At 43.8% G+C, this 21,135-nt stretch overlaps 1 protein-coding gene across 1 annotated transcript in view; it reads left to right on the forward strand.

Moving 5' to 3' along the window:
* The window catches only part of LOC126419359 (uncharacterized), a 190,065-nt gene that overhangs the window by 112,460 nt on the left and 56,470 nt on the right, over positions 1-21,135 (forward strand). Inside the window, 2 exon segments of the mRNA XM_050086581.1 lie at positions 10,097-10,333; positions 16,912-17,453. Coding sequence (XP_049942538.1) covers positions 10,097-10,333; positions 16,912-17,453 — 779 coding nt within the window.

A 21,135-nucleotide genomic window follows, 5' to 3' on the forward strand; every position in this document is an offset into this window, starting at 1 on the left:
AGTTCTAGGGGACTGATGACCTTAAAAGTTAAATCCCATAGTGCTCAGAGCCATTTTGAGCCAATACGCCAAAGCCGGAACTGGCGTTCTGCACTACGTCCCCAGAATACAGTGTTTAGAGCGCCCGGAACGAGAAAGGAACCACTACCACCAGAGCAGAAAGCACTCCACTCGCTGCTCTTTGTCTCGGCGACACTACGAGCAGAAACACGAACCCAGGTCACTGGAGAATCGCGAGATATCACAATGACGGAAATTTCTCTACTTGGATTGAAATGCACTCATCTTAAAGCTTGCTGGATCCGGTTTACGACGAAGTCGTGCTCCCTCGTGACCACATCCCTTCCATCCGGCAGTCCATGCATGCCGTCAGCAGTCCTGGCGTGTTCCCGCACTGCGCGGACCTGGCCCCTCCTGAGTCCCCAACCGAACTGCCACACTCACACGACCGGAAAAACAACGACGTCGCCCCAATGTTAGGGCAACTGTTACTACATATTGATAACTGCCGTTGCTGCCACTAGCGGCCAGGCAACGCTTGTGAAGCTGAGTGGCGTCAGTCAACACGAGAAGAAGACAAACAACCACAACCATGTCAACTAAACGATACCGGCTGGCCTCCAACAGAGGGCGGAAACCTACAAACAGCAACAACGCAAGCCGCAGCACGGCTCTATTTTCTTGTCTGTAGATGTACATCACATCTACTGATTTCCGTCCCCTTAGGATGATTCCTTAGCAGTGAGGCTTTTTTTTTTTTTTTTTTTTTAATCTTACGGTGTATTGGACTTTAAGTATGTAAGCGAGAAAATTTTTTGGAAAGTTTTGAAATTATGCCTGTTTTGTTAGGAATCGCCAAGTGCTCTCATTATGAAACACTGGATGAGTAAAGCCTATGTAATTTGCGCTCCATTTTAAGCAAAAGCTAGTTATTAACGTATCTAAATTCTTATGAGATCATTTTAACTGAAATGCGTGTCGTACAATGACATAATTTTGCAGGTTCTTTCAGTGCTATATGTGGATACTATCTGAGAAGTGTATTGCGAATATTGTTGGTAATAAAGAAGCAATAAATTAAAACGTCATGCGTCATGCTGAAGTTTGTATGAACAGCGAAAACGTAGTGAGTGACAGTTTCTTCTTTGCATCATTTTGTAGGGGGTAGTCAGAGGGAAAAGTTCTGTAAATTATGTGTGAAATTTGATGGACGTCGCTAAGTGCTGTCGTTCTCAAATACTGGTTGAATCTGAGCGTCGTTAATTACGCTGGCTCAAGACAAAAACACAGTTTCTGAGCGTAACACTTGTCGTGTTGTGTTAAACTTTTAACACACGATTGTACCTCTTAATGACTAAATTAATTAATTCAGATTTGCGTTGCTTTCATTTACCTTCAAAGTGAACTTTAACATGTGTGTGTGAAATCTTATGGGACTTAACTGCTAAGGTCATCAGTCCCTAAGCTTACACACTACTTAACCTAAATTATCCTAAGGACAAACACACACACCCATGCCCGAGGGAGGACTCGAACCTCCGCCGGGATCAGCCGCACAGTCCAAGACTGCAGCGCCTTTGACCGCTCGGCTAATCCCGCGCGGCGAACTTTAACAGTTAATATACATCTGATAAATGTACAGGATTAGTGAAAATGATTCAACAGGTTTCAAAGTACTGCTTATTTACAAGTATATAACCGAACGTACAAAGGCGGGTAATACGTGAAAAGATAGATACACTCACCAGCTTTCTCGCACATTCTACAAAAGTCCTGTCAGTAATTATGTGAAGTATAGAAAATCAAATTTTTGTTGCCCCTTCAAACCATTAGAAGGGAAATCTGCAATTGGTGTTGGGTTCCAGGATAACAGTTTAGTAATTAGGTGACGCTCTTTCACCAACGACAGTCGAGAATGTTGAAAAGGGAGGCACAGTGATATAATAATTACAGAAGTGTAAGGTGAAAGAAAATGATAATTTTTTTCTCGTCTTACGTAAAGTGCAACTTCAGAAAGTTATTATTAACTTTTATTGGAAAAAAAGTCTTCAAAGGTCATAAGCGCTTATTGTTCCTTTTCTCGCGCTATGATAACATGTTTTTCTTTTCGTTGTCCCTATTTCAATGATAATTTATTCTCTGCATTTAGAAATCCATCTTTTATTAATTTCATGTTTGCTTGTAATTTCTTTATTTACATACTCATTTTTTAAATTTTTTTTTGAAAACTTATAGCAGACATAGGTTAGGAAATTTCTCTATGGCACTTCGTATGCAGCACAAGAATAGCCACAGTATAATACCTTTGTTTTGTTCACTGATCATCTTCGACGACGATTTATGTTCTACTAAATCCGCTACGCATTCCAGTAATCTTACTTGGAAATGATCATAGTGATATCTCTTATATGATTTTTGCTGTTAGTTTTCTGTTGTTTAGTTTGTTTTCCTCTACTCCTCTGTCTTTCTTAAACATAGATATAAAATAATTAAATAGATCAATAATTAATAAAGTCCACTCCAACATATACTGAGATTCTCAGTTTATTTTGGCAGATCTGTCACATAAACGTGAGCGCTGTCCATTTTGCGCCCGCTCAACTTCACAACTCACACGAGAAGCCAGTCAGCATCTACCACTCACTATTTTCCTTCATTTCAAGACGGCTGAAAACGAGACGGTGCCAGAGATCAAAATGTTCAGGTGAGTCCTTAGTCAGTAACAAGCGACTTGAGGAGAAAAAGTAAGACGAAAATAGCCACGTAAAACCACGATGTTAAACAAAAAAAGTTACGTTCCAACTGGAGGAAGACCGATACATAACAAGTCAAGTCTCATGTAGGAGACATTCTTCGATGTTACTTTCACGTGTTCTTTCTCCTAGTCAGTGAATCAGACGTAATACCATCATATCCCAAACGTCTTCATTGAGGAGTCGGCCTGATAATCAAGTCGGACATGGAAGCCTACAATGATCTAAGAGAGCACACAGCAGATAAAGGGAGAAGAGTCTGCGTGGGAATTATCTTGCTCACAGAACGTTGCCTTGACATTATAGCTTCGGTAACAGAATGTGTTGGATGATACGAGGGTTGTCCAGAAAGCTGAATGGAAACCACAGTGAAACTCAGAACATTTTATTTGCAGGAGTTAGCTACACTTTCCAGATACTTCTCTACATAGTCACCGCTCCGGCTTTGACATTTGTCGGAGTGTTATACCAAATTTCCAACACCATCGTCATAGAAGGCAGCCGCCTGTGCTTTCCATTAATTCTCTACACTGGTCTATAGCGCGTAGCCTGCGCCCTTGTCTTCGTATCCAGCTTTTCATGTGAACAGAGATGATACTCAGGACGAGCCAGTTAGGGCTGTGTTGTGGGTGATTGAACACTTCCCATCGAAAAGGCTGTAGGAGCGTCTTCACTGCCCCTGAAGAGTGCGGCTGAGAATTTCTATGAAGAAGGAATGTGTGGCAGTTGTGTCAGGTGGGCTGCATTCATTAAGGCGAAGCCTCTCAATGGGCCCTCCTACTTGGCGGGCGACATCGTTGTTCTAGGCAGCTTAACTCACTCACAGTGCGCTCACAACTGAAAAGAGCGTCTCGATGCGATCGACTGTCATACTAGAGACACTACCCAACACATCTGTGCAAAGGATCATCAGGTTTTCACTGTGGTGTCCATTTAGCGACCGATCGGAACTTACTTTCTGGACAACCCTCGCATCTTGGATGTACGCTGCACTGTCCAAGTTTCTATCACTTATTGCTGGGTAAGAACAGTCAATTATGTGCTATGGCTTTCCACCCCAAAGTGTGGCACTGAGAAACATACCAGTGGATACTGTTCTCTTTATTTATTGTGGATTCTCAAATCACGTCACTGACACTAAAAGAGTCACTAAATACTGCTTCACTCCTTTCTCCACTCCAGTAGCTTCACTCACACGGTGGGCTTCATGATGAGTTGAGGTGGAAGCTGGGCAACTAGCAGCCTTGCTCTTCGCCCTACTTCCTGTAAATGATTCCCGGTGTAATTGACACTCGGGATGCAACATTAACCCAGATTTGCGTCGTAAAAAGAGTCAACGAATCACTTCATTACTGTTCCTATGCAGTTCAGTTGTGTTTCACTTACCTTCAAAGCGAGTTTTAACAGTCGATGTACAGTTGAGACATGTACAGGATTAGCCTAAACGATTCATCAGAGTTCACAGCACTGTGTAGATACAATGTACAAAGACAGATGATCCACGTAAAGGTAGATACACTTACCAAATTGCCTGATAAATTTTACAAACGTTCAATGTGTGCGCCCTTAGTCACCTGGCACACATACAAATTGTAATCCAGTTCCGTCCATATGTTCGTTAGTATGTTTCCGTCAATGTCCGTCACAGCATCAATGATGCGTTCCTCCAGTTCTTCCAGCATGGTTCGTATTGGGGGGAGGGAGGGGGGGGGAATACATACATTTTGTCCTTAACATGCACTGAAGTGACAAAAGTCATGGATGGGATACCTTATAATATCGTGTTTTGTGCCGGACTTCATTTTTCCAGGTGTTGTGCAGCAACTCGACTTGCCATGGATTCAACAAGTCGCTGAAAGACCCCTGCAGAAATCTTGCACCATGCAATCTCTATAGTTGTCCATAATCCTCAAAATGTTGTTGATACAGGATTTTGTACTCGAATGGACCTCTTGATTATATCCCTTAAAAGTTCGATGAATGACCAAATCATTCGCTCGAACTGACCAGAATTTTCCTCAAACCAATCGCTAATAACTGTTGCTCGATGATATGGTTCATTGTCATCCACAAAAATTCCAGCGTTCTTTGGGAACATGAAGTATATGAACGATTCAAAATAGTCTACAAGTAGCTGAAGATAACTATTTCCAGTCAATGATCCGTTCAGTTGGACCAGAGGACCCAGTTCATTCCATGTAAACACAGCCCACACCATTGTGGAGACGCAACCAGCTTGCACAGTTCCTTGTTGACAACTTGAGTCCATGGCTTCGTGGGGTCTGCATCACACTCGTACCTTACCATCGGCTCTTACGAATAGAAATAGGGACTCATCCGAGAGGGCTACGGTTTTCCAGTCGTCTAGCGTCCAACCTATATGGTCAGAAACCCAGGAGAGGCAATGCAGACGATATCGTGCGATTCGCAAAGACACTCGTATCGGTCGTCTGCTGCCTTAGAATATTAACGTCAAATTTCGTCGCATTGTCCTAAGAGATACATTCGTCGTACGCTCCACATTGATTTCCGCGGTTATTTCACGCAGTGTTGCTTATCTGTTAGCACTGACAACTCAATGCAAACGCCGCTGTTCTCTGTCTTAAGTAGGACATTGCGTCGTCTGTGGTGAGAGGTAATACCTTAATGCCTGCAATTTGGTCCGAAAGAACAGATACCATCTTCATATATATATAAGGCTCACCGGCCATCTTCTGTGCGGATGCACACACATTGCTCGAACTTTTATGGAAATCGGTAAAGCCGCGAGTAATGAGTGTAATGGGCAGGGGCACAACGAATATAGTGCCGGACAATAACTTGGGAATGTGGGTCTCACGGGAGGCATGCCAGATATAAGTCACTGCAGTCGCACTATCCTCTGTGTCCTTGGTGGCTCAGATAGATAGGGTTTAGCTACCCTCTGTAATAAAAAAACTGAGTAAAAGGATCAACGAACAACCTGACCAACTGTCATCGGACGCCCGCCACGAACAAATTCAACGAACAATATAGAACAAAATAAAATAAAAATAAAAGATGGGTAGAGCATCTACCATGTAAGCAGGAGATCCCGGGTTCGAGTCCTGGTCGGGGTACACATTTTCAACTGTCTCCGTTGACGTATATCAACTTTTGTATGCAGCTAAAAGTATTCATTTCATTGTATTGATTTAATTGTAAATTCATTCTAACGAGCTGCAAGGTCACCGATGGTATCTGTTCTTTCGGACATGTCCGAAAGAATAGATACCATCTTCATATATGTAAAGCTCTGCCTGACGCGCTCCAAGATTTCCTCTGAGACACGTGGTCGCCCCGAGCTTTTCCCTTTACACAGACAACCAAAATCATGAAAATGGTGAAATCAACACACAATTTTTCTGGTGACTAGGTGCAACTTTTCTGTATTTCCGTGCGAATGTACTTTAAACTTTCGTAACTGACGAACATTTCGCATAATCTAACACACAAAACTTGTTTTGCTGCATTGCCGTCACAGGTCTGCCATCTAGCGTGCACGCGAGGCACTAGGCGAGATGTTTAAACTCGATGAGTGTATGTTTCTTTCATGTACCACACGTCTTTGTAGGTCATATACTTGTCAAAAGTCAGTGCTTCGAAACACGAAGAATCGTTTAGGCTAACCCTGTGCTACGATTGATTACTAAACCTATGACTGATAACAATCTCACAAGTAGGTAAAAAAATATGAATCTTGGAATTACAAATCATATTGAGATCTACATTAAAAACATTACAATGTTGAAAAACGGAAACAAAAAAAATGTCATCTGTAACTCGGTATATCAAACGATGGTTGGAGACTATACCTTCCAGATTTTGCATGATATAAATTTTCAAGTTCCTTGGTGACTATTTCATACAATTTTCTCTTATTTTGTCACATCTGTGGACTCAGATACAGCCAAAATAGAACTGATCACCTAGACCGAGAATGCTGCTATTTTTACATTGAATATTCCAGAATATATAAACGTTAGAAACGTAAGGAGTTTCGAGATACTTTCAGAAATGATTAGTTTAAAGATTTCACTTCATTTGCACCAATGATTTATTAAATCGACAGTCGGTTTCGGGATATTAAAACCCCATTTTCAAGTGTATACAATTATTGTATTTGGCCATGCATAATACGTCGTCAGACCAAAGGGCTACAAATCACTGCATCCTAGGGGGCAAGTGTCCGCCAGCTACGAACGCCAATGACGACTGGTAGTAGATTGGAAGAAACATTAATACAACAGGAGTGGGTCTCATTAAATTAATTTCTGGTGTTTCTGAGTTGTCGATTTCCTACATACCAAATCATGTTCTTTTAGAAATGATAAATACTAAATTATAAAGAATTGCTGGTGACGGGGTTTGAACTGGCGACCCGTCAGATAGCGATGCTAAGTGCTTCTCCATAAGGCATGTATTGTTGTTATAAGGACAAAGTTAAGGGCAAAGGAGATACGCAGGGGATACAGAAGCATCAAAACAACACATCAAAATCCGAAACCAAAAATGATTCTCTACTCGTAGTATAGCTTTATGTGTGTTCGCATCAGCACATCTATTCTTCCCCATAGAAATATTGCGTTGGCATATCGATTTTCCCTGTTTCTGTTACTAGAAGGTCGCCCTTTCACATTCAGATTGTCAATGATTAATGAGATGCTTACACATTTTACGTAGCTTTGTTAAAACGAAATCTTTTTCGTCTATTCATTTCAGCTGCCGATATTGGTACTGAAAGAGGCTGCTCAGGTTGCAGAAAGGCTACCAGCAATGACGTCGGATGAGGTGAATGAGACATGTTAGGATACGTAATTTATAGCACGTTCCGTTTTGATAAGTTGTGTACGTACTGATCACAATTGTCTTGCAACATGTAAATACACTACTGGCCATTAAAATTGCTACACCAAGAAGAAATACAGATGATAATTGGGTATTCATTGGACAAATATATTATACTATAACTGACATGTGATTACATTTTCATGCAGTTTGGGAGCATAGATCCTGAGAAATCAGTACCCAAAACAACCACCTCTAGCCGTAATAACGGCCTTGATACGCCTGGGCATTGAGTCAAACAGAGCTTGGATGGCGTGTACAGGTACAGCTGCCCATGCAGCTTTAACACGATTCCACAGTTCATCAAGAGTAGTGTGGTGTGTGTACTGTAAGACCTTCGGTACACACACCATCAGATTATTTGACTTGTCGCTCTAACGAAGTAGGCGAGTGTGAGCAATATGTCTCGTGGTCTTATCGTGGCGCGTTTATCTTCTGCCGTTAGGTCAGACGATAGAAATGCCACTTGCACGCTTAGAGTAGCAGATTGACGGTGACCAACTTTAAACAGAACTTGATTAATTTTCACACACAATTATTAAAATAATCAAAAGCATAGGTATTACGTAACTTGATTCTGGATGCTGTTTACAATTGACAATCTGAAGTTCCTTTGGTCTTGGTACGTTAATCTTATTCTCACATATCTCTGATACTTGACAAAGTGTCTCTACGTTTCTCTTCATGCCTATGTACAGGAATGTGATAATCTTATTAGGTGCAGACTGAAACTTGGCTATAGACTGGTACAGACAAATGCAGACTGGTACAGACTAGTGCAGACTGGTACAGACTAATGCAGACTGGTATAGAATGGTGCAGACAAATGCAGACTGAGTAATCAGAGGTCTGTACACTTGTTATAATACCTCGCGCGTTCAGGTATCACTGCACGAGTGTTATCCACGAGGAGAAAAGGTTCTACGTTAGCAGCAATCTCATTGGCTGCGTTACATATTAATATGCGGATCGGTGGAAGCAGAATTTGGTCCGTCTCTAAGACAGCGCCATCTCGTAGTGCGGAGACGGGCGAGCACTGTGCCTGCACTGTTGTGCTTAGCAGGGCGCGCTCTATTGGGAAAGTTGTGTACGCGCTGACTATGCGGAACTACGAACACTACAAGTAGTGACTGGCATATTGTGATGAGCCAGTTGCTCGGCCGCCGTTGACCAGACGTTTTCAATGGCTGAGAGATTTGGAGAATGTGCTGGCCACAGCAGCACTCGAACATTTTCTGTATACAGAAAGGCCCATACAGGCCCTGCAACATGCGGTCGTGCATTCTCCTGGTGAAATGTAGGGTTTTACAGGGATCGAATGAAGGGTAAAGCATGGCTCGTAACCCATCTGAAATGTAACGTCCACTGTTCAAAGTGCCGTCAAAGCGAACAAGAGGTGACCGAGAAGTGTAACCAATGGCACCTTCATACAATCACGCCGGGTGATACGCCACTATGGCGATGACGAATACATGCTTCCAATGTGCATTCACCGCGTTGACGACAAACACGGATGCGACCATCATGATGCTGTAAACAGAACCTGGATTCATCCGAAAAAATGACGTTATGCCATTCATGCACCCAGGTTCGTCGTTGAGTACACCATCGCATGCGCTCCTGTCTGTGATGGAGCGTCAAGGGTAACCGCAGCCATGGTCTCCGAGCTGATAGTTCATCTTGCTGCAAACGTAGTCGAACTGTTTGTGCAGATGGTTTTTGTCTTGCATATGTCCCCATCTGTTGCCTCAGGGATCGAGACGTGGTTGCACGATCCATTACACCCATGTGGATAAGATGCCTGTCATCTCGACTGCTAGTGATATGAGGCGGTAGGATCCAGTATGGCGTTCCGTATTACCCACCGATTCCATATTCTGCTAGCAGTCATTGGATCTCGACCAACGCGAGCAGCAATGTCGCGATACGATAAACTGCAATCACGATTGGCTACAATCCGACCTTTATCAAAGTCAGAAACGTGATGGTACGCATTTCTCCTTCTTACACGAGGCATCACAACAACGTTTTACCAGGCGACGCCGGTCAACTGCTGTTTGTGTATGAGAAATCGGTTGGAAACTTCCCTCATGTCAGCACGTTGTGGGTGTCGCCACCGGCGCCAACCTTGTGTGAATGCTCTGAGAAGCTACTCATCTGCATATCACAGCATCTTCTTCCTGTCGATTAATTTTCGCGTCTGTAGCACGTCACCTTCGTAGTGTAGCAATTTTAATGGCCAGTAGTGTAGTTAATAGGGTCATCATTTCTTAGCTCTGTCAGCACATTATTTTGAACCTTATGGCGACAATTGGTCCCTATTTCTTCCATTTCCCAGCCTGTTAAATGTTTCTCTACGTTTCAATATTTTAACCGACAAGAGAACTCGGAACGCAGAGATGTGACACTCGTCTTTGCAACAGACTTCAACCATATGAGGTTTATACTAAACAGACCACTGTGTTGCGCGTGTGCAGGCGACAGCGACGTGCGTGTCCGGCACGACGTTCTCGGTGGACGGGCGCAGCTACGCGCTGAGCGACCTGAAGTGCAGCTCCCTCCCCGACAGCTCGCAACGTGACGCACAGCAGACCTGTGGCGCCTCTGCCGGCGTCTACCCGCTACTGCAGATCGGCTTCGAGCTATCCACCGGTTTTGTCAAGCTCATCGACATCTGCTTCGATGATACGCGATTGACTTCGCTCTATGTGCAGGCAACCATAGTGGTGGCATCGGCGGCTACCAGAGTGGTTTCCCTAGACCCAGCTGGAGGGTGAGCTACACAATACTGTTTACACAATCTGATTCCGAAGTTGTTATGTCTAACGAACGTGGTGCTAGGTGAAATTTTCGTTGACAATGTTTGGTTCGTAAAGTGCTACACGGTTTCCTGATCACTATTAGCTTCGTTCAACCATGACTCATACATTGGATGTAGAGGTTTAGCCATGAAGTCTCACGACGATGTGTGATGGGAGTAAGAGAGGAAGGAAGGTGGGAAACTTAATATTCAAAGTTCTGCCGCCATTGCAAGTACAGTCAGTGGTTACTAAAAACCATTATACCGTAAATTTAACATTTTACGATTCGTGAAAGAAATCGGAGGTACTGTGTAAATTTGCCTAACTGCGCACCAGTGACTGATTTCTTGTACATTCTTAGCGACGCTCGCATCTCCCTATTTCAGACCCTATTTCTGTTTCAGTTTACGACGCAAAAGCCATGAAGGTATCCATCTTCAGGCCCTGACTGTAGTATTGCACCGCATTAGGTAATTCAGGGAAAAATGTTACAGGAATGTATCTTAACCATCACACATTCACCAAGAATTTTTATTTTGAATGTTGTGCATATTTGTAAAAAAAATAATATTTCTTGTTTATGGGGGTCGCGGACAGCATTTATGATCATAAATTCATCAGACTCACTTTTGTTTTAATGTTGAATCACCACATGAGTATGTTCCTTGTCTCCTTGTACTATAAAAAAATAAAAAAAAAGAAAGAAAGAAAAGAAAGTGTACTAACCTCTATGCTGAAATCTGATACCGTAATTCCCATTTTATGTGTGAAATCTCCACAGAGAGCGATTTCATGTGTTTCTACTCTACCTGGAGAGACGGTCTCGGTTTTGATCCGATGATGGCACATGCCACCTGGAGGGTAATAAATGTACTGATAATGGTTTTAACGTCGTCCTCCAGCAGACAGCGTAGTGGCATAGCTACAGAGCGCCTTTTAATAGGGAACGCTCATACCCAAAATGTTCAGTGTCGTGCATACACTTGAAGTAAGCAGGCTATCACACCACTGAGACGCTCTCGTGCTTCCTATAACCAGCGGAGCGAGTTTGAAAGAGTTCAAATTATGGCCTTCAAAGTGCAGGGATTCTCCTCTACATCTACATCCATACTCCGCAAGCCACCTGACGAGGGGTGGCGGAGGGTACGTTGAGTACCTCTATCGGTTCTCCCTTCTATTTCAGTCTCTTATTGTTCGTGGAAAGAAAGATTGTCGGTATGCCTCTGTGTGGGCTCTAATCTCTCTGATTTTATCCTCGTGGTCTCTTCGCGAGATATACGTAGGAGGGAGCAATATACTGCTTGACTTCTCGGTGAAGGTATGTTCTCGAAACTTCAACAAAAGCCCGTACCGAACTACTGAGCGTCTGTCCTGCAGAGTCTTCCACTGGAGTTTATCTATCATCTCCGTAACGCTTTCGCGATTACTAAATGATCCTGTAACGAAGCGCGCTGATCTCCGTTGGATCTTCTCTATCTCTTCTATCAACCCTATCTGGTACGGATCCCACACTGCTGAGCAGTATTCAAGCAGTGGGCGAACAAGCGTACTGTAACGTACTTCCTTTGTTTTCGGATTGCATTTCCTTAGGATTCTTCCAATGAATCTCAGTCTGGCATCTGCTTTACCGACGATCAACTTTATATGATCATTCCATTTTAAATCACTCCTAATGCCTACTCCCAGATAATTTGTGGAATTAACTGCTTCCAGTTGCTGACCTGCTATATTGTAGCTAAATGATAAAGGATCTTTCTTTCTATTTATTCGCAGCACATTACACTTGTCTACATTGAGATTCAATTGCCATTCCCTGCACCACGCGTCAATTCGTTGCAGATCCTCCTGCATTTCAGTAGAATTTTCCATTGTTACAACCTCTCGATGTACCACAGCATCATCCGCAAAAAGCCTCAGTGAACTTCCGATGTTATCCACAAGGTCATTTATGTATATTGTGAATAGCAATGGTCCTACGACACTCCCCTGCGGCACACCTGAAATCACTCTTACTTCGGAAGACTTCTCTCCGTTGAGAATGACATGCTGCGTTCTGTTATCTAGGAACTCTTCAATCCAATCACACAATTGGTCTGATAGTCCATATGCTCTTACTTTGTTCATTAAACGATTGTGGGGAACTGTATCGAACGCCATTCAGAGAACTGCCACAGAAGTTGGAAGTGCAGTTTCAGTTGTGCAACGATGCCGGTACCGGTGGCCACGCAGACATTCTCACACCTGTAGACGAAGTTCTGGACGTTCACGCAGCACAGACGCCCACCAGGATACTCGTATTGTAAGGTTGGCAGTGGCATATGGTACAGCTACCACAGCACAGATAAGAGTGCTTGTGAGCCCAGATGTATCAACACGAACTCTTGCAAGCCAGTTATTTGCATTGGGGTTACAAGCCCACCTCTAGCCTGTCTTCCACTCATGCCACGGCATCAACTTGCACGGTTTGACTGGTGCCGTCAGGGGACCACTTGGAAAATTGAATGTGCGGCATGGCCTTCAGCTACAAAAGTAGATTCTGCGTGTAAGCAAGTGATGATCCTTTGCTCGTACGACGTAGACCTGGTGAGCGCCGTCTCGTAGAGCGTATTCGTCAAGACACGCTGGTCCCACCCGGGCCTTATGGTCTGGAGTGCGATTAACTACAACTCTCGCTCACGTTTGGTGTTTCTGGAGGAGACGCTAACTAACGATCGCTTCCTGCAGTACGTTGTTGGACCAGTTCTTTTTCCGTTCCTGTAACAGGAAGGTGAAATGTTGTTCCAACAACGTAACGCTCACCCATACATTATCTGTCAAATTTAACATGCCCTGGCCCTGGCCAGTAAGATCTCTGGACCTATCTTCAGTCGAGCATGTGTGGGATACAGTGAGACCCGTCAATCAAAATCAAAATGTTCAAATGTGTGTGAAATCTTACGGGACTTAACTGGTAAGGTCACCAGTCCCTAAGCTTACACACTACTTAACCTAAATTATCCTAAGGACAAACACACACACCCATGCCCGAGGGAGGACTCGAACCTCCGCCGGGATCAGCCGCACAGTCCACGACTGCAGCGCCCAGGACCGCTCGGCTAATCCCCGTCAATCAACAACTCTTACAGAAGTACGTGGGCAGGTCGAACAGGCGAGGCATAACGTATCCCACGACAGTATTCGCCATCTGTACTGTCGACTGGATGCCAGAGCCAGCGTCTGCATTGCCGGCCGTGGATTCTACATCACTTAACTAATATTGTTATTTCAGCATGGGTCGATAGCCGGTACCTCGACACAGCTTGTGCTATTAATCTGTAAATGTAATCATTCAGGTATTCCATATGCACTGTTACAACAAAAATCTAGAGTGAAATGGAAACGTCTAAAAGAGCGCAATAATTTTTGCCCGGCAATGTTTTTCGGCAGTAATTACCTACATCTGCTCATTTTAGCAATCAAACGCTGCGTTACACGCCGGATTAATATGAGCGTAAAATTCTTCTCCATTTGACAAAAACAGAATTTAAAAGAAATGACACATTTTGCACGCTTGTGAAATGACGACACACTCTCTGGTGGGCTTGATACAGATGCCTGGTGACTAGATGTGGTGAATAATGATGCTTTAATTTCATTGTGTATGTTTATTGACACATGAATGATTGCCTCCATCCTCCCCCCCCCCCCCCCCCACAACCCCCCACCCTGTCTCATATTCTCCAGTTTCTTTTGCACCAAGTGATCCTATCCCGAAACAGGGACGCTTTATTAAATTAATGTCTTCCTTCCTTTTCCTTAGATCGTACATTGGTTATTCACACGAGTGAAAACCTGCTTCGTAGTTCAATATTACATCACAAATACAATACGGAACACAATTAAACGGTCACTTTTTTGAAACCCTTTTTTCCTTACTGCGACTCAAAAGTCTGAAATTTGGTGCCCAGAACCTTCCTCTGTAAAGGGACAAAACCGAAGCGCCCTGCGACGTCACCTGCGGGCTAGGCGACGCTTCAAACAGCAAGGTATACGTGCGCAGAAGAGGCCATAGCACAGAATTTGATGTGAGGTTTAAGGTGAGGAACTGATGGCACATTGGAACCAAATGTCACTACAATTTTGCCCACTGCCATCGTGGACGTCTCACACGATGGGAAGGTCCTCACGTTCCTCCCTACCCACATCTCACCACTTCTCTTGACGCCTGCGACGGAGGTCAGAACTGCGACGCTCAGCGTTGAAATCAGCGGTTTTATTAAGCGTAGTCGAAGAAAATATTTCAGGACACCACCGCTCAGGATTTGCACGAGAAGGCCTCAAGAGGTAGCGTAGAGGGAACAATGAAAAAAAAAACCTTCGCTTTGGGTGTTCATTTACACACATTTCGCGGTCGAAACCGACAGTTCGCAGTGCGATGTACAACAGAAGAACGTTCTTGCACAATTCTGACAATCCCAGTGGCGAGTAAACCGTTTTCTAAAGATGTCTTGGGGCTGAAACCCCCACTGAACGAGACCTAACCCCTTTGGAATGTAGCGTGACGGCAATTTTTGTTCTGGTACACTGGGTGAAATCATTATTAAAACCATTCGACGAAACTGGAACTTGATCCGAAGCAGCAAATGGTGATTATGCTTTTTCAGCCCTTCTGTGGTATGATCACGGGGGAATGCGACATTGAAATGTACGCGATTAAAACGGCAAAGGGTCCTTCTAAAGTCCCCTTCCCCCTTCAGTTCGGCAGTACCTCAATGGCACCCGTGCACTTTTGCTGAGCAATTTGAAAATTTTCCTCTGCAGAGGAAACATTCTCCAGGGACTACGCGCTGAGGGGATAGCCAACACTTTCGACACCCTCGGATTTCGCATGCTCCAAGGAGACGCTAATGCAGCGATGTAGTGGCGCTCAGCCGAGGTTGTGTCGACAGGGTATAGTCAGTGGAATATTCAAGTCTCTGTACAGAGACGTTTTGCAAACGTCAGTGGAGGTGAGCGGGGACACTGTGGAAAACGGGGGGGGGGGGGGGGGGGGGTCTTAGAGGGAACCTTTGCCCTTTTATTTATGTGCTTGTCAAATTTGCACTCCACTGTGGTCATGCCAAAGGAGGGAGCGAAAGAGGAAGAGTGAACAAGCATAAATGCCCGTTGCTGCTTTGGATTATGTTAAAATTTCGTCGAATGGTTTTGAACGATCCGTATATTCCATCCTGTATAAGAGAACAAAAATTGCCGTCGCACTCCACAACGAATGGGACAGATCATGTTCAATGGGTCCGCAGCCACACGATGTCTTTAGAGAACGGTTGGGGTGTGTTACCAGCGTCTACTATCGTCAAGCATATCGGTCTGCAAACTGTCGATGCTGACTACGAAATAAGCTAAATGAACGCCCGAAGGGAAAAGATGATTTCATTGATATCCTTTGTATCACCTCTGGAGGTTTTAGTGTAGGCCACCCATAAGAAAACTGCGTGATTTCAGCGGTGGGAGTCGTGGTTCTGCCCATCACAGAAGCGTCAGAGAAGGGGTGAGATGTGGGTAACAGGGGGTGTGACGACCTTCCCATGGTGAGACACATCTACGGTGATGCTGGGCAGAATTGTGGTGAAATTTGGTTCCAATGTGATATCACTAACTTACCTTGGAACTCACATAAACTTCTGAGGTCTGGCGTTTTTTCCGTATGTGTCGACAGCTTAATGTCTGAAGCCTCAGGCGCCACGCTTTACTACATGTACAGAGGAAGTTTGTAGGCGCATGCGAGCCAAATTTCGAACTTTTGCGTCACAATGCGAGAAAATAACAAGGTTTTATTATTATTTTTGAGTGACCCTTTAATAGTGTTGCAGAGTGTACAATCGATCTCTGCATGAGGTATGATCTTCGCAATTTTAGTATATTTAGTCTTTGTTGGATTTTATCTATTTGCGTAACAGATTAATAAGACTGAGAATCAAATTTAGGACACTTCCTGTACATTACAATGCCATATGGAGTCCGACTCTACTCTTGGTGACTTATGCCAGCTTGTTAATAACATCCTACAGGGAAAGACGTGCAAGCGAAGAGAAAGAACTGTGCAATCTGTAATGCAATATTTGCGGTCCTGCACTATCCACTCCGCATCCTAATAGCAGGAGCACGTTTTACTGCTATAATGTATAGAAATTTAATCACACCTGAATTCCATTCTGGACAGAGATCATGCAAAGTTTGGTCAGAAATAGACTATAAGAATGACCAACCACTGAAAGTGCCGTTCGTATAGCTAGGAATAGATAGTATTCACTAACGTTACATATTAGGTACAATCACAAAATGTGTCGTTTGTCTTGCCAAATTAGTTTTAAAAACTTTTCAAATATTTGTGTTTACAGCAAGGCGACTTCTTCGACGACATAGACGTAAACACGGCGTAGACACAGAAAAAACAGCGCGAGACTCTGTCGGAGATCCTCGGTTCGAGCGACCTGGGAGACTAATACGTCGAGTCCGGTAATTTCAATATGGCGAGAGGCCATCTGTCTACCAAGGCCGACTGGATGTTCAGCTCGCAGCAGACCGCCACCTTCTGGTTCCTCAACGCGGCACCTCAGTGGCAGACCTTCAATGGTACCAACTGGGAAACGGTGGAGAGCAACGTACGCTACTGCGCGAGCAAGAAAGGTGCCGACCTGACAGTATACACTGGAACCTACGGCGTCGCCACGCTGCCCAACGTGGACGGCGTGGAGACAGAGCTGTACCTGGTGGCTGATACCAAGCAGATCCCCGTGCCGAAGCTGTACTGGAAGTTGGTGCACGACGCAGCCAACGACGCGGGCGTAGCTCTGATCGGTATCAACAATCCGTATGTTTCCGCCCCCGGAGACGACTACTACCTGTGTCCCGACGTGTGCAGCAGGCTCAGCTGGGTCACTTGGGACTCCAGCGACCAGACGAAAGGCTTCAGCTACTGCTGCGAAGTCAGCGAGTTTCAGAAGGTCGTCTCCGTGCTGCCAGAAATCAGCGTCAGCTCACTGCCTACTCTCTAGTCATAAACCTGACAGCGCGTCAGCTAACAGTTCAGCAACTACACTGGAGAATTAACAGTCTCAGCGGGGATAATGCAGCACTCCTCATCTGTGTAGCTACAAAAAACTGCCAAATTCTTCACTTTCTGCGATTACCTTTGATTCTTTTTGTACCACCGTTACTGTACAGTAATTACAATAAAAGTGTACTGCTACATCACAAGCACAAATGCTGTCAACTTTTTTGAACATATTAGAACAACTGATGGACAGTTCTACTATTTACCTACAGTTTTTGTTTCAGATTTAACGATTTTATTATGATGTACTACATGCATGTTCCATAGATGATGAGATACTCTGGTGCAAAATCTAGTGGCTAGCTGCTTTAGGCAGTGTCTGCATGATATTGTCTTCCTGTGGACTGTGAATGAGTATGCCTGTTGTATAGTTGAATATAAGATGTGTTTAGGAAATGCGTTGTTCTACCATTTACCACGTATCAGTGTTAAAGAAAAAAAGAGGCACTGACGAAACTATGGCTCATTTTGAAAAAAAAAAAAAGAAAACAGTGCAATAAAGTTTCAGTGACTTCAACTATACAGAAATATACTGACCACCAAGAACATTATGACCGTCGAGCTACTATCGACATAAACCCGTCCAGGCGATAGCAGCGTCACCTGGCGAGGAATGACTGCTAGTCAGACACACGCACGGCGCATATAGTATTGTAAGTAAGCTGTTTAGGTTTTTATGTTGGTAACGCCACGTAGCGCTCTATATGAAAATCACTGACTGTGCTATGTGCAGTCTGTGGTTGGTTTGCATTGTTGTAATTCGCTGTTGTAGTGTTGGGCAGTTGGCTGTTAACAGCGCGTAGCGTTGTGCAGTTGGAGGTGAGCCGCCAGCAGTGGTGGATGTGGGGAGAGAGATGGCGGAGTTTTGAGAGCGGATGATCTGGACGTGTGTCCATCAGAGACAGTAAATTTATAAGACTGGATGTCATGAACTGATATATATATATATATATATATATATATATATATATATATATAATGACTTTTGAACACTATTAAGGTAAATACATTGTTTGTTCTCTATCAATATATATATATATATATATATATATATATATATATATATATATATATATATATATAATGACTTTTGAACACTATTAAGGTAAATACATTGTTTGTTCTCTATCAAAATCTTTCATTTGCTAAGTATGCCTATCAGTAGTTAGTGCCTTCAGTAGTTAGAATCTTTTATTTAGCTGGCAGTATTGGCGCTCGCTGTATTGCAGTAGTTCGAGTAACGAAGATGTTTGTGAGGTAAGTGATTCATGAAAGGTATAGGTTATTGTTAGTCAGGGCCATTCTTTTGTAGGGATTATTGAAAGTCAGATTGCGTTGCGCTAAAAATATTGTGTGTCAGTTTAGAGATGATCTGAATAAGTAAAGAGAGAAAAGTCTGTGCACGTTCAGTTCTGCTCAGCTGTTTGAAAAGCAAATAATGTAAGACGTTTATCAGCAAAGTCATTCATAAATTTTTCTAAGGGGACGTTTCAGTATCAGCGAGCGTGCTGTCCATATGAACGATGTGGATGGCGCGCGATCTATCTGAGTTTGACCGAGAGCGGATTGTGATGGCCCGGAATTTCGGCACGAGCATTTCGGAAACTGCAGGACTTGGGTGTTCGGGGAGTGCTGTAGGGGTGTCTTCAAAATGTGGCGAGACCATAGTGAAAGCACGTCCAGGCGTCTTGGGGTGGGCGGCTACCGCTCATTACGGATGTCGGACGTCATAAGCTAGGCAGACTGCTAAAAAAGCGCAGACGGTGAACTGTGGCGGAACTAACATTAGACAAGTGTGTCTGAACGCACAGTGCACTGAACACTCCTAACGATGGGCCTCTCCAACCGACGACCCCTGAATGTGCCAATGTTAACACCACGACATCGGAAACTATGACTGAGATGGACATGTGACCATCGGCACTGGACGTTGACGCAGTGGCAGAGCACTGCATGGTCTGACGAATCCCGGTACCTGCCCCATCATGATGATGGGAGAGCGCGAATCCGTTACATTCCAGGGGAACAGCTTCTTGACACCAGTACTACGGGACGGAGACAAGCTGGCGGCAGCAGACCACGTACACCACTTCATGACGATCATGTTTCCTGAAGACAGTGGCATTTTTCAACAAGATAATTCGCCACGTCAAAAGGCCAGGAGTGTGCTGCAGTAGTTCCAAAAACACAGTGGCGAGTTCCAATTGATGTACTTGCCCCCCAACGCGTCAGATTTGAACTCATCGCATCCCTCCCCGAAATCTATTGTAATATAGTGGACACCTGCCTCTGTCTAGGGAGGAGTTGGGTCTGGCCAATGAGAGCGTGTCATTCTGTGACTTTTAAAAGATCGATACCGACGTTCAAAAAAGACACTGTCGAGTTCATTTCCCTACTGCCATAAAGCAAGTGCTCTCGGTAAGGATGAGATGTTAAACACTAACAGCCGGCCAGTGTGGCCGAGCGGTTCTAGGCGCTTCAGTCTGGAACCGCGTGACCGCTACGGTCGCAGGTTCGAATCCTGCCTCGGGCTTGGATGTGTGTGACGTCTTTAGGTTAGTTAGGTTTAAGTAGTTCTAAGTTCTAGGGGACTGATGACCTCCGATGTTAAGTCCCATAGTGCTCAGAGCCACTTGAAGCCACTTAAACACTAACATTCCTTCGTTCGAAGAAGCCGTGAACGAAAGGCACGATTGTGCAGTGGTGTTCGATAATGTGGTAGCCTCATTCCGATTCCCTTCATAAAGTCCATATTTAAATATCCATACCTGCATGACCATTCCCTTCGAAACTAAAGACACATTATAGTACAAGCAAAGGTGAAGTTTGACGTTGGCCAAAGATCATGGAAGCACGAAATTACTCAAAAATCCAGAATCTGATGCACAGCCTCTCATTACGCTCCATATCATTGCGCATTCGCAAGGTGCAGGTGCGTATGAATGCTATATACACTACAAGAAAATGAACAATTTAGAATTTTTGTAGGTAACTAGCTACAGCTGCGACATATTTTAGAAAAGCATTTTCGTTTGGCAACGACTGTATAAATTGTATTCATTCTTGACCGGTTTCCGTCGTTTCATCCATCATTAACTGGAATGAAATAATTTTTTTTCCAGTTGATATTATACTGATAGAAAATAAGGATGCTTTCCTTGAAACGAACAAATGTGCTGTGCATACAGCATAAAATCTATAGATCGTAGAACAAGGAGAAAACTGTAGCTAAAATGTAAACTATAAACTAGGAAATTCCTAAAAGACAAGATAAGAAGGAATAAAAGGACAGCTAGATGGTTTTCCTTGAGAGTTTTTTTTTTTAAATATAATGTTAAACTACCAGTGACAAAAATATTAGAACGGAAACAGAAATACAAGGAGATCGCTTCCAAAAACCCATGTTGTCAAATTACGTGACCGTTCTGCAGAAAGTAAGGAAGACCTTAAAGGTAAACAAACCAAAAACCACAAGTGCTTAACGCCTTAGTAGGCAGGGAAGTAATGCTTCATGAACGTCAAAATGGGGAAAAACAATATAAAACACAAGGGATACGACTAGGTGTAAAGAAAGCTTACAGAGGTTGGTGGAGGAAGTAGGCACACGTGAGTAACAGCTACA

Source organism: Schistocerca serialis, chromosome 1 (assembly GCF_023864345.2).
Source record: "Schistocerca serialis cubense isolate TAMUIC-IGC-003099 chromosome 1, iqSchSeri2.2, whole genome shotgun sequence".
Taxonomy (NCBI): domain Eukaryota; kingdom Metazoa; phylum Arthropoda; class Insecta; order Orthoptera; family Acrididae; genus Schistocerca; species Schistocerca serialis.